The 20,504-nt window shown below is 35.6% G+C and overlaps 1 protein-coding gene across 1 annotated transcript in view; it reads right to left on the reverse strand.

The window, feature by feature from the left end:
* The window catches only part of gfra1b (gdnf family receptor alpha 1b), a 28,825-nt gene extending 13,242 nt beyond the window's left edge, over positions 1–15,583 (reverse strand). The window contains exons 1-3 of the mRNA XM_058794554.1: positions 14,813–15,583; positions 14,131–14,439; positions 13,826–13,909 (exon numbers count right to left, since the gene is read on the reverse strand). Of these exons, the coding sequence (XP_058650537.1) occupies positions 13,826–13,909; positions 14,131–14,439; positions 14,813–14,873 (454 nt within the window). The 5' untranslated portion in view covers positions 14,874–15,583. The remainder of the gene's footprint in view (positions 1–13,825; positions 13,910–14,130; positions 14,440–14,812) is intronic.
* Positions 15,584–20,504: the final 4,921 nt, after the last annotated feature.

The following is a 20,504-nucleotide window of genomic DNA, read 5'->3' on the forward strand; positions in this document are numbered from 1 at the left end:
TAATGAGTCGATTGGACCGTAACCTTCTATCAATTAATGAAAGTGCCATTGCAGCAGAATGGGGGTTTGTTACAAGATGAACCCTTTCTGACCATCTCTGGGCTCTTTAATAAAGAGAAGACTGCTAGTTAAACAACACTATGAGCTCTGTGTAAAAGACTATCCGCTTAAACTGCTGTCCAGGGACGTTTAATGGCCCTCTGAAGCGAAGCCTGCCAATGGCTGACCTCTGGAGCGCGCTTTAAGGGAATTAGCCAGTCCAATTGATATTTGAAAATATCCAGTGGACGTGGAGTCTATTGATTTATTGGTGAGTGTCTTTTACCCAAAAGAAATTAATGAACGCACTGATCCGTGTATGTTTACAGAGCAGATCCATCTGAAGCTGATGCAGCTCTGCTCGAAAAGACCGGCAGTTGGAGGCATCGATCAAACGACTGACGAGGTGAAAAGCAGGACAACTTTATAATGAAATTTACATTAGCTGACTTCTCTCCAGAGATCATCCCTTGAAATGTCTTCAAGAAGAGGCTGAAAAGATGGCAATCTTCTTCAACATGCTTTTAATTAACTCTCTCTGCATGCCAAACAAGTACGGTATGTTCCTTCAGCAAACATCCTGCCAATTCTTTTTATAGTTAAAAATTTGTTGCTTTTTATGTCATTGATATTATTAAAATATTAATATTGGCATATAGTATACTGGCTGTTCTAAACAGGTTTTTTTTTTTATTTATTTAAAAAAAAATTATATAATGTATCAAAAATGTCAATATTTACTTTGTTTAAATCAATTTAATAATTAAAATACATATATATTTTATTTTTAACTTTCATTAAAGTTTAATAATGTTCTCTAGCATGTATGTTTTTGATGTGGTAGCAAAATTAGTATTTAGTATGTTAGTATTGTGAACTGCTGACCCCTAACAGGCTGATGTAATGGACACTTTAGCCAGTTCCCGACAGCGCTGGCATATTGATATGACCTCAAATAATTACCAGAGCCGGAGGGATCTGGGGGTCCAGTGGTGTATTTGATACTCCAGTGGTGCCGTGAAATTCCAGCAACGTCTGGGAGCTGCTATTGTAACAGTGACAATGGAGGGAGTCACGTGACTGCTGGATGTTTGACTATGTGTGTCTTGGAAGCAAGAGACGGAAAGCTTTTAGGAGCCTGAGTCTGTTTGAGTAAATGATGACTATGGGCTATATGTGTATGTGTGGCTGTGCATGTCCAACCGCCAAGCAATTAAACTGCATAAAATCTCATGAGTGTAATTAATAAAGAGTACAGTGTTGATGGCTTTCAATCCAGAAGAAAAATCAATGTCTAATAAGACATAAAACTGGTATTTGATGTTTTACCATCAACAACTGCCAAGTAATTTCCCTCTGGGGCTCTGCCTTCAATTTACATACATTAGCAGTAAAACATACAAGCCACTATTTATTAATCTGTGAAAACCGAGCCAAGACTGAGCCATTAATAAATTGAGAATGAAAGAACGATGCATGCAGGGTGTAAAATGAACACTCACTGAGTGCCAAATGCATGTCAGATTGCCTTTGGCAGCTAAATAATATGGAGATACTCGTCAGTTTGCCGGTAACTTTAACAGGAACTGCAACATAAGACCGGATTTAACTTGAATTCAAAAGATGATCGTCTGACCTTCACAGATGTGAGAGATTCGAATCAAAGACATACAGTAGCTGCAACTCACACATCCTGGATGCTCAAAGTATCTATTTATATGTGGAATTGCATATGAAATAGCATATAATGCTGTGAATTATACAGAGGTGTGCATGCTGTTAATCAGATTATAGCTGAATAGCTGAATAACACCAATTTTATGGGGACAAATGTATTAATTCTAATAATAATAGTGCAAACTGAATTGTTTATTATTTTAAATATTATAATTAATGTTTTAATATTTTTCACGCATTTGTCTGTATGACACTGGTATTATTTAGCTGTTTTTCTCATTTCGTCTTATTTGTAAGAGAACATGATATTGTATAATTTCCCGGCGACACGAGACAGAATTCATACTGAATTAAAATAATGATTGTCTGACCTTCACTGATATGAGAGAGAGAGTCAAATCAAAGAAATACCAATGTTGCAACTCACTTGCCTTGACCTGTAACAATTTTTGTGATCTAGAGAATTATACAATGGACAATGCAAGGGAAAAACTACATACCACAGTCATAAGGACAAAAATATTACACAATAATAATAATAATAATAAGGATGATGCAAAATGCTTTTTTAAATTATTTTATTATTATTATTTCTCCCTCATTTGTAATAAAACATACCATATATATAATTTCAATGCTTGTAAAAAAAAAATGCAAGTCTTGTAAGAACAATCCTCAATGCATCGTTCATTGGAAGGTACAAAAATCATTTTAGACCCTGCATTCATCCTTTTGCGCCACACCTCCCTTTGTTTGCAGATAAACATTTCATTGTAGTTCAAATCAGCACAGTAACATCGATGCGTGCTCCAAATCAGACTTGTTTGGACATGAACATAAATGTTTTTCCATAAAAATAACTTGAATGGCTTATAAGGCGACAGATAAAAGGAGCTAAAGTGAGCTACAGATATATAATATGTGATAAATCCACTGATGAATACAGGCGCAGTCTTAAAAAAAAGGGGGGGGAGGGGTTGCGTTCCCCTCCCATACACATTCCCACAATATTGGACTCAGGAAATGATAACTATAGGCTTCATACATCACAAACACTGAAGCTCACATCCACAGCGGGGGATCAGTCCTTAGGGACTGACAGCATAGAGCTGTCAACCCAGCCCATTAGAATAAAGGATTTCCTCTTCCTCTCGCTAGGCTTCTCTCCAAAATCCACTCCAAAGGATTTGTATTATATATGTTTGACAGCCAATACACTCTCACGGTCTATTCAGTCTGTAGTCTTCTGCTGTGTGTGGGTGTTTGAGTCTTTCTGTGTGTGTGTGTGTGGGTCATTGTATGTCCTTAATCTCAGCGATGACAGATGACGTGACTTTAGGTGACCTGAAATGCTACGGTCACGCAAGCTCACACAATACTGCAGTGCAAGCACATTGTGATCGGTTAAAAAAAAAACATAGGCAGCGGTGTCGTTTACAAATACCGCATTAGATATCAACACCGTTAGATGTGAAAATATGAACAGTTACGCTGTATTATGCAGTGCTCTGCTTTTGACCTGTTTAATGATGTGTTGTTAATAACACTAATCTTCTGTTATGACAAGGTCAATGACATACAGATACAGCTTTATGAGTTATGACCTTCTCAGCCCGTCACGTCCTTTCATACATGAATGCAATAGAGGAGTGATATTTATTCAACTGTTTTCGCTCAATAGTCTTTTAGGGAGAAATAGTGGCATTGATTTGAAAACAAATTGATTCTTTGATTCATTGGGAATTGAAAGTCAATTGCATTCATTACCTCAATCAAACTACATATTACATAAGAGCTGTAACATGGATTTTTAATCATTTTAAATCTATTCTTTTAATTCTATTTACTATAAAGAGTCATGCAGGTTCACTCACCAATAAATTGGTTGACTCTTTAAGTTAAACCATTACAAGTATTTGTTCAAGAACAGATTTGTTCAAGAACTGTTTATGACTGAAACATCATAACAATACTAATTTTAGACAAAGATTTTTGAAAAATGGCAGCTAAACTATCATAACAGCACATAAAACGGTGAGGATTTTCTCATACTGTATGTACTCACATTTACTCAAATGGAACAAAAATAATTGATCATTGAAGTTTCTACTCAAGAATAACTTTATTTATTTTATCATAATAATATTTAACTTTATTGCACTTTTAGGGACCGTTCACACAGAAAACATTTTTGATTTGAATAGTCAAATACTTCTGTTTAGCACATTTACATAGAAAACTATGAAAAAGTGTTGCAGTGGAATGGAAAAATTGTGTGAACGGCTCCTTAATTGTCACAGTTTGCCTCCTTTCCTTTCTTAATCAAGAAAATTAGCCTGAATAAGCATTGAATCAAGTGGATAGCAAAATTTCTTGAATCAAACAAATCTTTTTTATGCATTCCTTTTAGGCAGAATTTTTGAATTTTGGGCTTTTTCTATGAATTTTCCTCCTTTTGTTACACTTGACAGAGTTATTGATGCTGAATGATTTGTAATCAACCATCCAGACATTTGTAATTACCAATGCTTATGAGCTGTACACAACACAGCATGCGCAAGCTTTAAATGTCATTTTTGCCTCCAGCAGTCATCGAGCTGTTTACGTGTTTTCTGACAAGGCCAACATATTTCTCATAGCGTGAGATGAAGGGGATTTAGGACATTTGATTTGTGTTTCTCAGTGTTTACATGCTCATCTCATAGCAGAGTTTTATTATCTAATGTGGAAAACAGTCTATCTCTATACAAACATGAAGCGTTCTTTCTGTTTGTCTCTCGCTGTCTTTTCCTTGTGTGGCAGCTGGTTGGGATTCATGAACCGTACAGCCCTGGCATCCATGTCAATGATGTGAAATGAGATTGGAAATCAAATCGCACTTCCAAACAATAACTGCTGACAGGGCCATTTTTTCATATTTAATAACCTCTTCCTCTCTTATAGGCTTTTTGCCATTCGTGCCAATACCAGTGAAGGTTTGAATTGATTTTCTTAAAACAGACTATGGCAATTCAAATGAACATTACGCATATTAATTTCATCCCGCTGAATGTTTAAAACAATGATAGGATTTACTGTCATTATGGAGACAATGAAATTATGGATCAAAACCGGCACTAAGTAAAACACATCCAGAAATAAATTAGCCAGGCGTTTTTAAAAAATATATGTAATAGCATTGAAAAGGATTTTAATTTAGTATCCATCAGATTCCTTCATAATTACCCCATTACTTCTTTCAATAGACTCTCTGTCTGTTTCACATTCAAACAAATTATTCCTCTGGATGAGTAGCGTGACTGAATACAACCAAATTTATGCAACTCATGAAAGGAAGCAGACCATCTTTCATGAGAAGAGATTGTGGTCCCTCCTCTCTCAGTGCATCTCAGTTCTCTTAGAAGACATGGCCACATGGGACTTGTTACTACATTCTTGATCAGCCCGAGGGTGTGAATAATTCAGATAGCCAGGGCAACCTCAGTTCTGTGTGTGAGAGAAAATGGACGCCACTATATATCCATCTCTCTTTGCTGTGAGATGGTGCACTGCAGTTGTAAGGGCATCAGAAACGGTCAGGGATGTGTAATTCATTTCCATATAGTAGATCTGTTTGACCTAAACCAATGATACATTTGCACTTTTTTAAACCACTACGGCAGCAATTACACACACACACACATAAATACACTGCTGTTCAAAAGTTTGGAGCCAGTGAGATTTTTTTTAATTAATGATGCATTTTATTCAGCAAGGATAAATTAAATTAATCTCAAATGATAGTAAAGACTTTTGCATTTTTCCATAAATATTAGCAAAAGAAAGAATCATGATCCTTAAAGACTTGTGAGCTTTTCGGTTTTCACAAAACTTCAATTTTAGCAGCACAATGTTAATACAGAAATTTGCACATTAGAATGATTTCTGAAGGATCATGTGACACTGAAGACTGAAGTAATGGCTGCTGAAAATTCTGCTTTGCATCACAGGAATAATACTGTAATAATATTTCACAGTATTATGTGTTTTTTTTTCTTTCCTTTTTTCTGATCAAATAAATGCAGCCTTAGTGAGCATAAGATACTTCTTTCAAAAACATTAAAAAATCTCATAGATACTTTTTAACATTTGAACAGTAGTGTGTACAGTATAATATGTATGCATAATATGCTGTACATATAATCAAATGCTATATATGCAAAACAAAAAAATGGCTCATTTTGACAAAACATATGATTGTGAGTAGCTTGTATAGCATAGTGAGACAAATGAATAGCTATTTGTGATCACTTAATTATTGACAAGCCTGCAGACCAAAGCTGGGACATGAGAAAATCAATTAACAAGGCATGGAACAAGATTCATCTGTCTAAACTGGTAGGAGTAGCTGATAGCTAAACATCTTCTTTTCCAGCCTTCACTATGATCTTTGGTTCTACATATTTGTTTGACCCTCATGTACACTCCAAGAGACACTTTACCCAAAATCAGGGCTCTCAAGTTATAGCGAAAGTTTGGAGTGAGATTAGGGGAGGGGCCACATAAAGGGGAGTGGTCGCTCAAAGGGGAGGGGCAAGTCAAAGGGGAGGAGCAACTCAAATATTTGCAGCACCCAAGTTTTTGCTAGCAGTTCAATTTTACCTATTGTTCATTATTGACCAGCACAAATAGAAGTTATTACATTTGGTAAATCTGATGAAAGACAAATTCATTCTAATAAAATAAAAAGATTTATGTATTTAAAAAACAAATGTATCAAAAATAAAAAGAAATTTTGCTCCAAACGAGCCAACTGAACAGCAGTACTCAATGTACATACTGTACACATATACATTACAGTACTTACCCCGAGCATGTATGTCAAACTGTGTATGTGTGTGAGAGAGAGAGTACACATTTCAGCTTATGTTTCTTTTTTTCTGTTGTAAATGTTTGTTGCACATTTTGATGCCTGATGACAGGCATGGCAGAAAAAATTCATAAGCTGAAATGTGTTCTCTCTCTCTCTCTCTCTCTCTCTCTCTCTCTCACACACACACACACACAGCTTGATATACATGCTCAGGACAACTTCTGTAATCCTACTGTGTGTGTGTACAGTATGTACATTGAGCACTGCTGTTCAGTTGGCATGTTTGGGGCCAAATTCTTTTGTATTTTTGATCCTTTTTTAAATATGTAAAACAATTAATTTTATTTGGATGAATTTGTCTGTCTTTTATCAGATTCACCAACTGTTATAACATCTCTAGTACTTTCCTTTCAGGAAGCCAAAGCTAAGTTAAAGCTCCTGGTTGCAAAGCAGTTGGAGAGTTTTTTTTTTTTTTTTTTTGACTGCATCAATAATACTTTAGCATGAATTTGGCTATATTCCCCAACATCAGCTCTCACTGTCTTTTCACAGGCAAGTGATTTCGTAGAGGAATCTTAAAATCGAAAAAAATAAATAAATGAAGGGGTTACCTACAGCATTCATCAGATCTTTCTCTTCCAACTTACACTCCATGTGCACGCGCATCCATGTTGCTTAGTAAGGAACGCACTTGCGGCAGAATCGCGTAATTTAAACGGAAACAACAACATCCTAATTTCTGATTGGCTGGTAGGTGGCATTTAACTCTATAACTACAGAGTCGAGAGAGCTATGAACTCGGCAGAAAACTTACCTCTATTCCCTCATCTATTAATTGTATATTAATTGTATAGTAATTGCAGCGGGACAAGTTATCCCTTCTCAGCGTGAGAAATACAAGGTGTAGCCCTGTAAAATTACAATTTTGTCAGCATTTACCCTCACGCTGGTTTGAGCTTGTATGACCTTCTTTTTTTTTCTGTGGAACACAAAAGATATTTTGAAGAATGTTGCAACAGTTATTAGATATTTAAAAATACACAAAATGTTCCACAGAATAAAAAGTCATACAGGTTTGGAAAGGCATGAGGGTGAGTAAATTAATTTCCATTTTTGGGTGAACTATCCCTTTCATTTTGCCTTTATTATTCCAGCAATGGCTGCTATGCTCTTTGTCTTCATTGCTCCAGCTCCTCACTGATCAGGTGGCACAACTCTCGCTCTATAGTGACAGTATGATCATTCTTTGTCTCTCATGACCGCTTCTTTATTGATTTATGGAAAGAACCGTTTTAATTCAAACACTGCCAGGCGAATATATTCCAGTGGTTATTTGGTCTGAATATCTCATCATTAATGGAACAATAAACATGTTTCTTTTGCCATAGCACTGAAAGACAAAGAAAGTGCCATATGACCTACAGTAAGGCCATTAATGTTTTAGACATACAGTATAAAGCAGGGGTCACCAGGCTCAGTCCTGGAGGGCCGGTGTCCTGCAGAGTTTAGCTCCAACCCTAATCAAACACACCTGAACCAGCTAATCAAGGTCTTACAACGTATGCTTGAAAATTCCAGGCTGGTGTGTTGAGCCAAGTTGGAGCTAAACTGTGCAGGACACCGGCCCTCCAGGATCAAGTTTGGTGACCCCTGGTATAAAGGGACCCAAAAATGACAATTCTGTCATCATTTACTCATGTTGTTCCAAACCTTATTACTTCATTGAATGCACAAAAACAATGTTCCTCAGAAGAAAGAAAGTCATACAGGTTTGGAATGACATAAAGGTGAGTAAATGATGACAAAGTGTTCAATTTTGGGTAAACAATCCCTTTAACTGTGGAAAACCTAATAAGCTTTAACCATACCATCAAGTTGCCTGCCTACTGGCAACCATTGTACAATTCAATTCTACCCAATCCCTTTTGGCTACTTTTTCACTAAACAGGGCATGTCTTTCCTCTTTCACATGGCAGATTTCCCCCCTCCCTTTTTCTTGTGATCTGTTACTAAAGCCCCAAACCCACAAAGCTATGTAGAGCTGGAGGGTGTACCATCAAATAATGAGGACGGAAAGTGCCTATACAGCATATTGCATACAGACGCATCCTAAACAAAGATTCTGCAGTTCCAACAATACCCATCAAACTGAGTCATCTAAGAGGCATCAAGTCCATAACCCAGCTTCTCATAAACATGACGTAAAATGTATGTGATTATTCGATCTGTTTTGACTGGTATTACCTCAATGATGCACCTTCATGGAGAATAGTAAGTTTGTTAAAGTTTAAAATGCTAAGTTGGAGGGTGAATTGTCTTGCTCAGCAATCATTAGCTGCTTAATGTGGCCATTCATATTGATCTTAGTTATGTTTCTGACAGGAAGTGTAACCTGAACACATTTACTGAAACACTGGCGTTTTTGCATTAGAGCTCAGGACAGCTACAATTAGATGAGCAGGCATTTCTGTTAGTCAGGACTATGAAAAGAGTTTGAGAAAGCTGATACCCTGTTGACTATGTTTCGTCTCTTTGCTTGGCCTCATGTTTCCCTCAAGGATATTCAGTACTGTGTTTCAAAGCTGTGCACCAGACAAGTTCACAAGTCTCTGCCATAGAGTCTCAAGTCTGTCACAGAATAAGTCAAGTCACTTGTCACAAGTCTAAGTAACATCTCAAATCCATTAAAATTAAAAACAATTATAGTTATTAGAAATTGCTTGTGATGCTCCTTATTTAGATTAAAGTGTCTCCTAAAGCATGGGTTTTCAAACTGGGAAGTTCATCAAAAAATAGTAAGTCACTGAAACAAATTTGGTATAGAAACTTGGTATAGCAAATATTAACAAACAGATTAAACATGACATTTTTAAGTGTGAAATAGCATTTTCTTGTAAAACATACATGTGTTATTAACTACTTATGTTGTAAAGAAAGAAATGAATAATTTTGCTTTCTAAAGAATGGTCAGAAATGAATTGCAAGCTATGTTTCCATCCAAAGTTTGGAATATCAAATAAAGCATTTGCTTCCTGATCGTCACTTCCTGATTAACTTACGCTAAATATCACGAAGAAAAAATGAATTTGCTGCAGTGGGAGAAGGCACTGTATATAATAATGTTTGTATAAATTATGAGCTTCAGAGCGTGCCGACGAAACGCAGTCATGTTATCTTATTTTCAGAGCCTGCTGTTTGGGAACGCAGTTTTGGGAGGTAATTATAAAGGAGCACACTCTTAAAAATAAAGGTGCTTCACGATGCCATACAAGAACCTTTAACATCTTCCGTAAAGAACCTTTAACATCACAAAAGGGTCTTTGTGGCGAAAGAAGGTTCTTCAGATTATAAAAAAGGTAAGACAGAGATGGTTCTTTAAAGAACCTTTGACTGAATGGTCCTTTGTTGAACCAAAAATGGTTCTTCTATAGCATTGCTGCGAAGAACCTTTTAAGCACCTTTATTTTTAAGAGTGCACTTTGACGAGACTGCTCAAGCATTTTAGAATGGCAAAACTAGCATTTCAGATGCTGTGCAATGAGATCTGTCTGTTGATTAGTCCAGTTATGCTGTCCCATCACAAAATCACGATTTTTTTCGGTGAAAATGTGTCCATCGTAGTTTATGCGCATGTTTTCTTACTGGATAAGAAATGTATGCTACTGAGTTGAGCGCATAAATTATACTTATGCGCATTTTTAGAATTTATGCACATCTTGGCGCGTCCATCCAGTGTTTTTTATGCGATATCCCAAAATGCTCAAAGAAATAGGTGGATGGAAACATAGCTACAGATATTTTACTCTATTAATAGATTTATGTTTCTCTTCAGGTTCATACATATAATTTTATCTCACAGTAAGAATGCCTACTGGTCTAATTCAATTTTGTCAGTCAAGTTGTCAATAGCCTATAGTTTATAGTTTTTAGTGTAATTTAAAAAATATATAGAAATTGTAGATAGCACAAATTGCTTGTGACGTTTCTGATTGGTAAGTCACGTCAAATAAAACATCTGCTATATGAATAAATGTAAATATACTGTAATCACTTACCAAGTCAAGTTTCAAGTCTGTTTTTATGAGTCCAAGTCAAGTCTGAGAACAGTTTATTGATTGAAGTTGACTGATGTATTTATAGTTTGTAAATATAACTGTTATGCTCACATAGCCCATCAACTGCCAACAATAGGGTTAATACACTGATCCAAAAACAACCATTTGAATTTGGTGCTTGTTGGCACTGTGTGAACGAGCCTCAGACTTGAGTATCCATTTCTGCTGTGAACAGCCTGAAAACACCCACACAAGGTGTTGTATAGAGATGTCCCACTGACAATAAGAGATTAGGGTCAGTTATTATTGGGGTCCTGTGTGTGGGCTGATTCTGTGGTTCATGACAGTAAATATAAAAGCACTTTATGGACAGGACACACAATGAACACTAACCAACCAAAGGTTTTTTTTTTTTGTTGGCATATTAGGCACTGCTCAAGTTACTTCCTATCTCTTTCTCTCTCCAAAATATTGTGTTAAACAATGGTTTTGCTGCTAGTCTTGGTTGATGCAGTTAATTTTTTTGATATAAAGGGTTTTCAACAGTTTCTTCAAACTTGTATAACCCTGACTCTGCATCACCTCAAGAACGGGAATGTCTCTCCATCTGGGCCATGTAGAGATCTGGCACAGTAGCTCTGGGTCTCTCAACCAAATCAGTTTTTATTGAAGCTGCACTGGCAGCGGCCATAAACATCCTGCTCACTCCTGTAAAGCCCAGCTGTGAATTATTACTAGGGGTTGCTGGAACATGCCAAAACCGTTGCACCTTTTTCCACTATTTCTTGCTCTAGATATGCATGGAATAAGTAAAGAGGTTCGCTGTGAGATTAATATTCAATTGCGTTGCATCCAAATATGAAAATAATTCAAATGAATGTCTCTCTCTTTCTAGTGATGTACAACACCTGTAGCTGGCTTTTAGATACACAAATACACAGAAGAACAGCAAAACAACGGCAAGCCTGTGATGTTCATTTCATAATAATGCTCTGATAGCACCAGACTGATGAATAAAGAATTAACAGCTGGAATATTTAAGCTTTTAAGCTTTTTTGCACATTCTGCATCCTTGACCGTATTGATTAATGCTTAAGGAAAGAACAAGGCTGCAATCTCAGAAGCTGTGTCTCTTCTATGTCTTTATTGATTTGAAGTGGACCAATGGGGAATGTAAGGGGAGGGTGTCTCACATGTACTTTCATGTAATGCCCACATGTTCCTTATGGACCTACAGTATATTCAAAATTAATCTAAACCTAATGCAAACAAAACCACTTGTTCTTTGCCAAATTAAAATCTTTTGTTTTGTTTTGGGCAGATTTTCCATAATGCACTGCATATCTATCTATCTATCTATCTATCTATCTATCTATCTATCTATATATATATATATATATATATATATATATATGACCCTGGACCACAAAACCAGTCTTAAGTCGCTGGGGTATATTTGTAGCAATAGCCAAAAATACATTGAATGGGTCAAAATTATCCATTTTTCTTTTATGCCAAAAATCATTAGGATATCAAGTAAAGATCATGTTCCATGAAGATATTTTGTAAATTTCTTACCGTAAATGTATCAAAACTTAATTTTTGATTAGTAATATGCATTGCTAAGAACTTCATTTGGACAACTTTAAAGGCGATTTTCTCAATATTTTAATTTTTTTGCACCCTCAGATTCCAGATTTTCAAATAGTTGTATCCTAACAAACCATACATCAATGGAAAGCTTATTTATTCAGCTTTCAGATGATGTATAAATCTCAATTTCAAAAAATTAACACTTAAGACTGGTTTTGTCATCCAGGGTCACATATATATATCACGATTAATTGCATCCAAAATAAAAGTTTTTGTGTACATATTGTATGTGTGTGTATTGTGTATATATATTATGTATATATAAATTCACACACATGCATGTATTTAAGAAAAATATGTTATGTTTATATATAAAATATATTTATATATAATATAAATTATATGAATATAAATATATACATGTAAATATTTTCTAAATATATATATATATTTATATAATATAAATATTATATATATATATATATATATATATATATAAACAAACAATTTTATTTGGATGCAATTAATTGTTGCCCAGCACTAATATATATATATATATATATAATGTGTGTATCGACATATATTTTATTCATCTGTCTATATAAATACACAAAATAAATATACAAAAATAGTCTATTAAAACACTTGTTTTTTAGGATTTTTATATTCAATAGTTGTGTGTGCTGTGTATTTTATCCATACACCGAAAAAAATATTGTGCAGAAAGATAAGAAAATTTCACACACACACAAAAAAAAAATACAAAGAAACAGCAGGATATTACATTAAATGTGCAAAACCTTTAAATAGTGTTTTCTTTTAAAACATCCTCTAATAATTTTTTCTTTAAATTCCAACTTTCAAAAAAAATTTCAAAAAGCATGGAAACATGATGTCAAACGCTACTGAAATCAATTGCTGGTTGAGTCTCAAATTGGGTGCGTAGTGCTATTTGTGTGCCACACGGGGTGGAACACTCTAAGTAGTGTTCCAAATCGGTCACTTTTGAGTTGGTTAGAATGCTGCCCATGTAGGCAGTTGGCAGCGAGGCAACGCGCTAGATTTTGGAACAGAGCTACTGCATGTCTGTGTCACCATGGCGATTTACTGCAGAACTTCCACAGTCAAGCACAGCTAAGATTGAGAGATTCAGTCAGTGTTATCTTCAACACCAGCAGACCTCACAGCAGCTGAACAGGGGAGGAACAGCGCCATCTACAGGACACGACTAAACCGTCGCCATCAAGCAGCACTTGTTCTGTTAGTCCTCTATAGGAATGCATTAGGCATCGACTCTTTTCCAAGGACATCACTGAAACCTGTTCAATCAAATCTCTAACATCCATTTCAAAGCACGCTTTCATAAATGACTGATGCAGACGGGCCATCATAAGCCACCAGACATTTAAATTTAAATTCATTCATTCGGCAGACACTTCTATCCATAGCCAAGTGAGCATATCTCAAGAACAAGGCAGGGAAAGAGGACATACACATATACCTAAGACATATTACGCACATTAAGCATACAGACAAAACAAAAAGCTGGCAAATGATTTGTACTCAGTGTGATAAGTGTGAGGTGGAGATAAATTATCATCAGACTTACCTGATATTATTGGAGCCAGGCGAAAAATATCAGACAAACGGCTGTTTACTGGCTCATACGGTGAGTCCTCTAGCAAGTCGCTGGCTGGAAGATAAACACCAGAAAAAAAAAAAACTGTAAGATAGTGTAGCAGAAATAGTAATTTAGCATGTAAGAACCCAAAATGTTTACAACCAGCACTTTTGAACTTTTGGTTTGGGTTATTAAAGCTCTGAATGATTTCTACTGCATTTCCAAGACTTACAGTGGTCTACAAAGCATGATCATTGCTCATATTGGATTCTGTTGATCCTGGATCTGCTCACCCTGTAAACTTTGGTATATACTCCAGAAGATGCGCAGACAGTTTTTCTCTTTCTTCATTCCTCTCCTACACTTGCAGTCATACAGAGGACTTTGCTTCATGGACTCTATGGCGTTCCTGCACTCGTCCTGCGCCTCGGGTTCAGCCAGCATGCTGAAGTTACCGGCTCTCCCGGCCACACACTGTCTCATGGTTCGGTACTTCGTGCTGCAGCCGTACTTCGCCAAACACTGTTCATGAGCCCTAACGCAGTCCAGCCTAACCGACCGAGACTGTGAGATCGTATCTGCCTTTGAGAAGTGCATTAAATCTGTGCAGGGAAAATACAAAGTTACAGATGTGAATGAATAAAACAGAATGTCTGGCACATTGTTACCACGATTTTCTAATGTTCATAATTAAGGTGATAGCACTTACCTAGTTACTTTAGTGGACCCAATTCAAACAAATAGAGACAACTTGTATGATAAAAGACAAAACACTTAAAATGTTTTTTTCTTTTTTCTGTTACTTCCTGCTATTTATAAAATGTCTCAAATAGGATTTAGAATCAATAATAATAATATTAACAATCATAATCATAAAAAAAGAACAAAATACAGGCTATGTATGTTTCTGAATTACGTTATTTAGTACAGATGTAACGCGCAAACAAACACTGAAACACATGCATCTGAACTTACCAAGGACAGGCAACATTATCCAAAAAGTTGCGAATATCATCGTTGCTTTATTCAGATCCATTCAGAGAGCAGAGAAACTGGTTAAATACGATATAGAACAATTTCCACAGTAAATCCATTGCGCGCCTGCAGCGCACTGGTGAGGAACAAGTGATCAGACATCATATACACATCCGGACAGACTCCAACAAGCGCTCAGTGCTGCTCTGATGGACACACCCCACGAGAACAGAATAAACCCCAATACTGAGAGTTCCGATATTACGATAAAAGCACTAATATCGCGACATTGCGTTATATTTAACCTTTTGATATCTTCTTTATCATATCTTCAGCAATTGTTCAAAACATCGGTTTGTCTTAAAAATGTATATGAACATGAGTAAAAGAAAATTCCAAAATTATTTAAAGTTCATGTCAGTCCACATCAACTGTCAACGTGTGTTGTTGCTCGCTCAGTTGCCCGACAATATGCATGTAAGGTCGAAGTACGCGCACTAAGTGTGAGGATACTGCGCATGTGCTCGGATCTCTGGAGAAGGTCGGTGCTTTTGGCTCAGTTGGACAGTGAATATTCGCTGATTAGGCACCATTAAGCACTTTACTTAATAAGACTTTTCCAAAGACTGTCCAAGCATAGATGGAATCCACTTTGCGATCCATATCTGACACACTGTGTGCGAATTTTTTTACTGTCGACGTGTTTTATTTATTTATTTTTTAAATAATTTTTTATTGTTTTTTGACTTTCTTATATGACGTTGTAAACGAAATACTAAACATTTTGCTAGCGTTTTTTAATGTGTAAATCTATAATAACTTGATAAATAGCCTAATATTTATGGATTTTGTTCTGTCGTTCCGATACAGACACCGATTATGTAGGCTAGCTGGTGTTACCTAAGGTGAATGCATCTGTTTAGCACACTCTAACCAGTCTAACCCACTCTAATCTAAGTTTTGCAGCTACTAAAAATGTTGTCCGCAAATGCTGTTGAATACATGCTTATGTGTAAAAGAATAGACTACGCACTTTCAAGAGCACCAGTTTTTTTTAATCTCCTCAATTTTTGCCCACTACATAAAAGAGCAAGTATGTCAGGAACAGTAACAGTTTACTTACCTTTCATAATGAAGCAATCACATTTAAGCTACTTGTAACTCCCCGATTTTCTTCATTTAAAGTGCTCGTATGAAAAAAAAAAATATATATATATTTATGAACTTGTAAGTCTTGATTGTAATGAGGAATTCAGAACATGAGCGCCACCTGTTGACTGAAGAATAGTCATATTAATAATATGACTGCAACAATAATCATTGCAGTAGAAGCTTGAATACATTTTCACTGGTTATCAGTTGCATATAGAAAAAGAAAATAAGAAGAAGAACAAGAATCATATCTTATGTATAAAATGTCTCAAAATTGACTAAATAACAAAATCATGTAACATACTGTAATTTATGAATCAATAAACGAGCAAAACAAAGCATATACATTCCCAGACATACTACATTACCATGTTGCCATTGTGTCTTCATGCAGTGTCTTGTATGCACCCCCGTGTGTCTTCAAAATTTTCTCTGATTGATCCATACAATGTTGATCCAATCATGTTTCCTTTGTGTATATCATATACTGATTGGCTGCTCGTCACTTGATAACAAGCTTCATTGCATTGAAATCAAACTAAGTCAATGTCCTTCATTAAATTACATTTTCAGCAACTTGAAGAATTAATTACACAAAACCAAAATCATTAGCTAGCAGTTGCTTGACATGATAAACCAGTCAGACTAAAAAGATTGCATAGGCATACTGAACTTGATTAGAAACTCAATATGTGATCAATACTCACCTTTAGGTTGTGTACGAAAGACTAACCATCTAGGAAATGAGGTCTGTTGGATTTATTGTCAGTTAATCAAAGACATTGCCGGATACCAATGGGTAATGTGAATAACAGCATCACACAAATGATGCACCATTGATCCAGCCGTGCTTTTGCAGACAATTAACTTTGTTTGAGAGCTGACGATAAATCCATCCGAGAGACAGAAAACATGTAGCTAAAACATTTCCTGAATGGATTTTGCTGACTCTAATTGATGATTCTTTTACATTCCTTTGCATTAATCTGAGTAACTATTACATTGACAAATAATTATTAAGAACTTGTGAGAATTATGAATTATGTATTTGTTTATTTGGGAGCCAATTCCTAATGTTCTACATTGAGACAAATTTGGTGTAGAAAATTTCACTCAGAAATTGCTAATAAAAAAAATATTTAGCAAAAAAATATTTTGCTAATATTTTAAAGTAGAAAGACTAAAATGGTATTTTCTTGTCAAATATAGTCCAATAATCTTTGTTTTAAAACTTCATTTTTAATTACAACTTATTTTACAAATAAAATACAGTATATTTGCAAGGAACATTCTTTTAAAGATATATTTTTAAAAACCATAAACTTATGTGAACATTACTGGAAGGTTATGCACAACATTGCCTAATATTTATTTTTGCTTTTTATTTTTTTATAAACGAACCTACCAAAAACATTCTGGGAACAAAAAATGTCAACTGGGTTTATATGAGAGTTAGATTACTGTAATAGAAGAATCATTTTGTAATGTAAGCAGATTGTAAGGTCTTTACGTCAAGGTGCTTATTAAGATTTCAATGTATGTATTCATGTGAATAGCACAGGTGCATACGCTTATAGTCTGTAAAAACACTTGATGTGTGGATTGATCACTGATTGTAGTCATTTAGATGTGTGGATGGCAGAGGGCATGTTTGTTTTATGTATATGCGCTGCTGTGCGTATGCTTTTGTCCATATGTGTATTCACATATAAAAGTAGTCTCATCAAACAGAGTGCTGCAGCGCATCTCCATTTAGCTAGTGTTAAAAGGAAAATCAATGAGAGATTTGTGGCAGGAAGTCTGTATATTCTCTGTGGCCTTTACAGTCATTCAGTGGGGGAGAGGTTTGTTCTGTTTCTACCCCACAAATCTTAACCCTCATTGGTTTGAGAGGGTAAGAATAGGGATAGCTGTAAAACTCAACCCCCAGAATAATTTTTAAGAATGGCTCTCATTCATCACACTTAGAAACACACACACAGTATGAGAGTAAGCAATAATCTGGCGCAATCGATTGAGAGTAATTTGATCCATGTCATCCGTACAACTAATTGATTGCTCGTTGCAAAAGCTATATTGGTGTGTAAGCGCATCCGGTCCGTGTAGATGCCATTACATGGTTGATCCCCAGTATAATATATTAATTAGTAGAGAAAAGAAATGGCATTCATTTTCTCCTTCGGATGGCAAATGTGTTCTGTACGAACATTTGTCTTTGAACAGCTATAGGATGTAATTAAGTCACGTTTGAGGAACAGTAATTGCCAACTTTGATGGTTCCTTTTGATTACTTGATCAAAGAAAAGAAAATTGCCTCAGTTACAGCCTGCCAGCTAATAGACTTCTTGAAGGCCTTTGGAAACTGCAGAGATCACTGTGGCGGGTTTGATTCAGAGCACAAAACAGACTGAGAATGACCAGAGAAGGAGCTACAGCACTGTTCAGAAAGTATAACATCTTTTTAGTTGTTTTTTTTTGTGTTTTTTTTTTTGCATTTTGTTCCTGTTAATGTGTATATCCGCACATTAAAATTACAGCTCCAAAATGTATTTACCAAACAGTGCAATGTTTCGACCAGTCAGGTCTTTATTAGGCAAAGTTCCTGTTCAAAAACCCATTCAATTGATTTCTTGTTTAACACATTCAACACATTTTATTCAAGAGTGATCTTCTACAAATTGAACACTGACTAAAATGAAAGAATTACACGTCTCATTTACAAACTCTGGGCACTACTGATATTTCTCACAAGTGGCTTCCTTCAATTCACTCTCTTTAAGTGGGTGAGTAAGTGAAGTGCTGATGAGGTTGTTGATTTCTGGACAGATTCTCCCACTCGTTTTGACCTGCTGTTCATTTCTTTGACAATTGCCCCTCTTGTCTGCTTGCTCAATTTGAAAGGATGTCCTGATCCTAGTAGTGTCTGAATCCCCCCCCCCACACCCCAATATGTTTCAATAGATTTCACAGTGCTTAAGTATTGGCAATCTTTATTACGGAGAGAAAACATACAAAGCTGTCACAGTGGCAAATAGATACATCTTTGCACCTTATTTACCCCCCAAATGGTATGTATTAGCACATTTAAGGGACATATTACTACTTTAAAAGTACATATTAATACCTAAACTGTACATATTAGTACCTTTTGACAATACCAGTGACAGTTTTGTACCTTTATTTTCTGAGAGTGCAACTTTCACCTCCTAACAATTTCATCTCAAATTCAGATTCTGGGATTCATGACAGAAGAACAGATCATTTAAATATGACTTTGCAACACAATGTGCCTTTGCAAATGAATAAGCTTAATTTGATTGCTGTCTTCTCTTTTTCACCGAAGAAACAGCTGATACGAAACTAATGGAAGATGGCATATAATAGTGCCAAAATCTGAAAATGTGCAGAAATATATTTGTATTTCTACTTATTTATCAGAACTAATTAACTGCTGTATTACCCACAATCATGGTTTGTTTAGGCCAAATTCCAACGTTTCCTACAACAAATAGGAGTCGCGCTCCCTCTAGTGGTTTAACATTACAACAACACAACATTAAGTGTGAATAAAAACTACAGAGAAAACTGAACTAATTAAAAAGCATACATAGTTTGAAGTCTATGCAATGACCTTACTGCTGTAGAATGAATCTAGTCTATTCAAATAAATATGTCAATAAATAAATAAACATTCAAATATATATATTTTTACACGTTGGGATGTTTAAACAGTTTGCCAGTAGATGGCAATGTTGTACAGTTTGTCAAATGTCACGCATGACGTAACAAACTAAACTCTGCAAAGACATTTGCTGTCTGTGCACCATTCTGAAGATGCCCAGATTTATTCCACATTTGGAGCACACTTTCAATAGTCATTAGTCAGTGCTCACAAGGTTAGCCATTTGTGTTTCAATGGAATTAATTTAATGGGTATATTAGAAAAAGAAAATACTAGACACAAATAATGTGAACTAAATCATGTATTAATAGTTTCCACAGATGCATTAATTTCTTCTGTGGTTGTAGTGTTGTTACATGCTATATAGGTAATACTGATTATCATGGTACAGTAATGGAATCAAATAGTACTTAAGTATTATATCCATACAGTATAAAATGTTATTTAAACTGTATTTTGTGGTATTTGATAAAGAATATAAAGGTGCATGTCCAAAACATAGGATTATTTTTGTACCATGTCTAAAAAAACACAGTAACACCATGATACTTTCTTTCTTCCTTACTCTCTCTTTATTTATTTATTTATTTATTTATTTTTAGGGCAGTTTGTGAGCAGGTCATACAGTCTGAGGCATCTGTGAAAATGCAATTTCTCTGTCTAGTTTCATTGCTTGTGCTTTCGTTCAGGACAAAATCCAGGATTAAGTTACAGCTCGAGTGGCACAAGCCCTGAGTTTTGAAACCAGCTTTAAGAGGAGTTAAAGGCATCGCAAAGGTCAGTAAACATCCATCCTAACATAAGTATTTTGCTCATTGGGCCATTGAAAAATGTGCTGTGTGCAATCTAGACCGGGTC

Source organism: Onychostoma macrolepis, chromosome 12 (genome assembly GCF_012432095.1).
Source record: "Onychostoma macrolepis isolate SWU-2019 chromosome 12, ASM1243209v1, whole genome shotgun sequence".
Classification (NCBI taxonomy): Eukaryota; Metazoa; Chordata; class Actinopteri; order Cypriniformes; family Cyprinidae; genus Onychostoma; species Onychostoma macrolepis.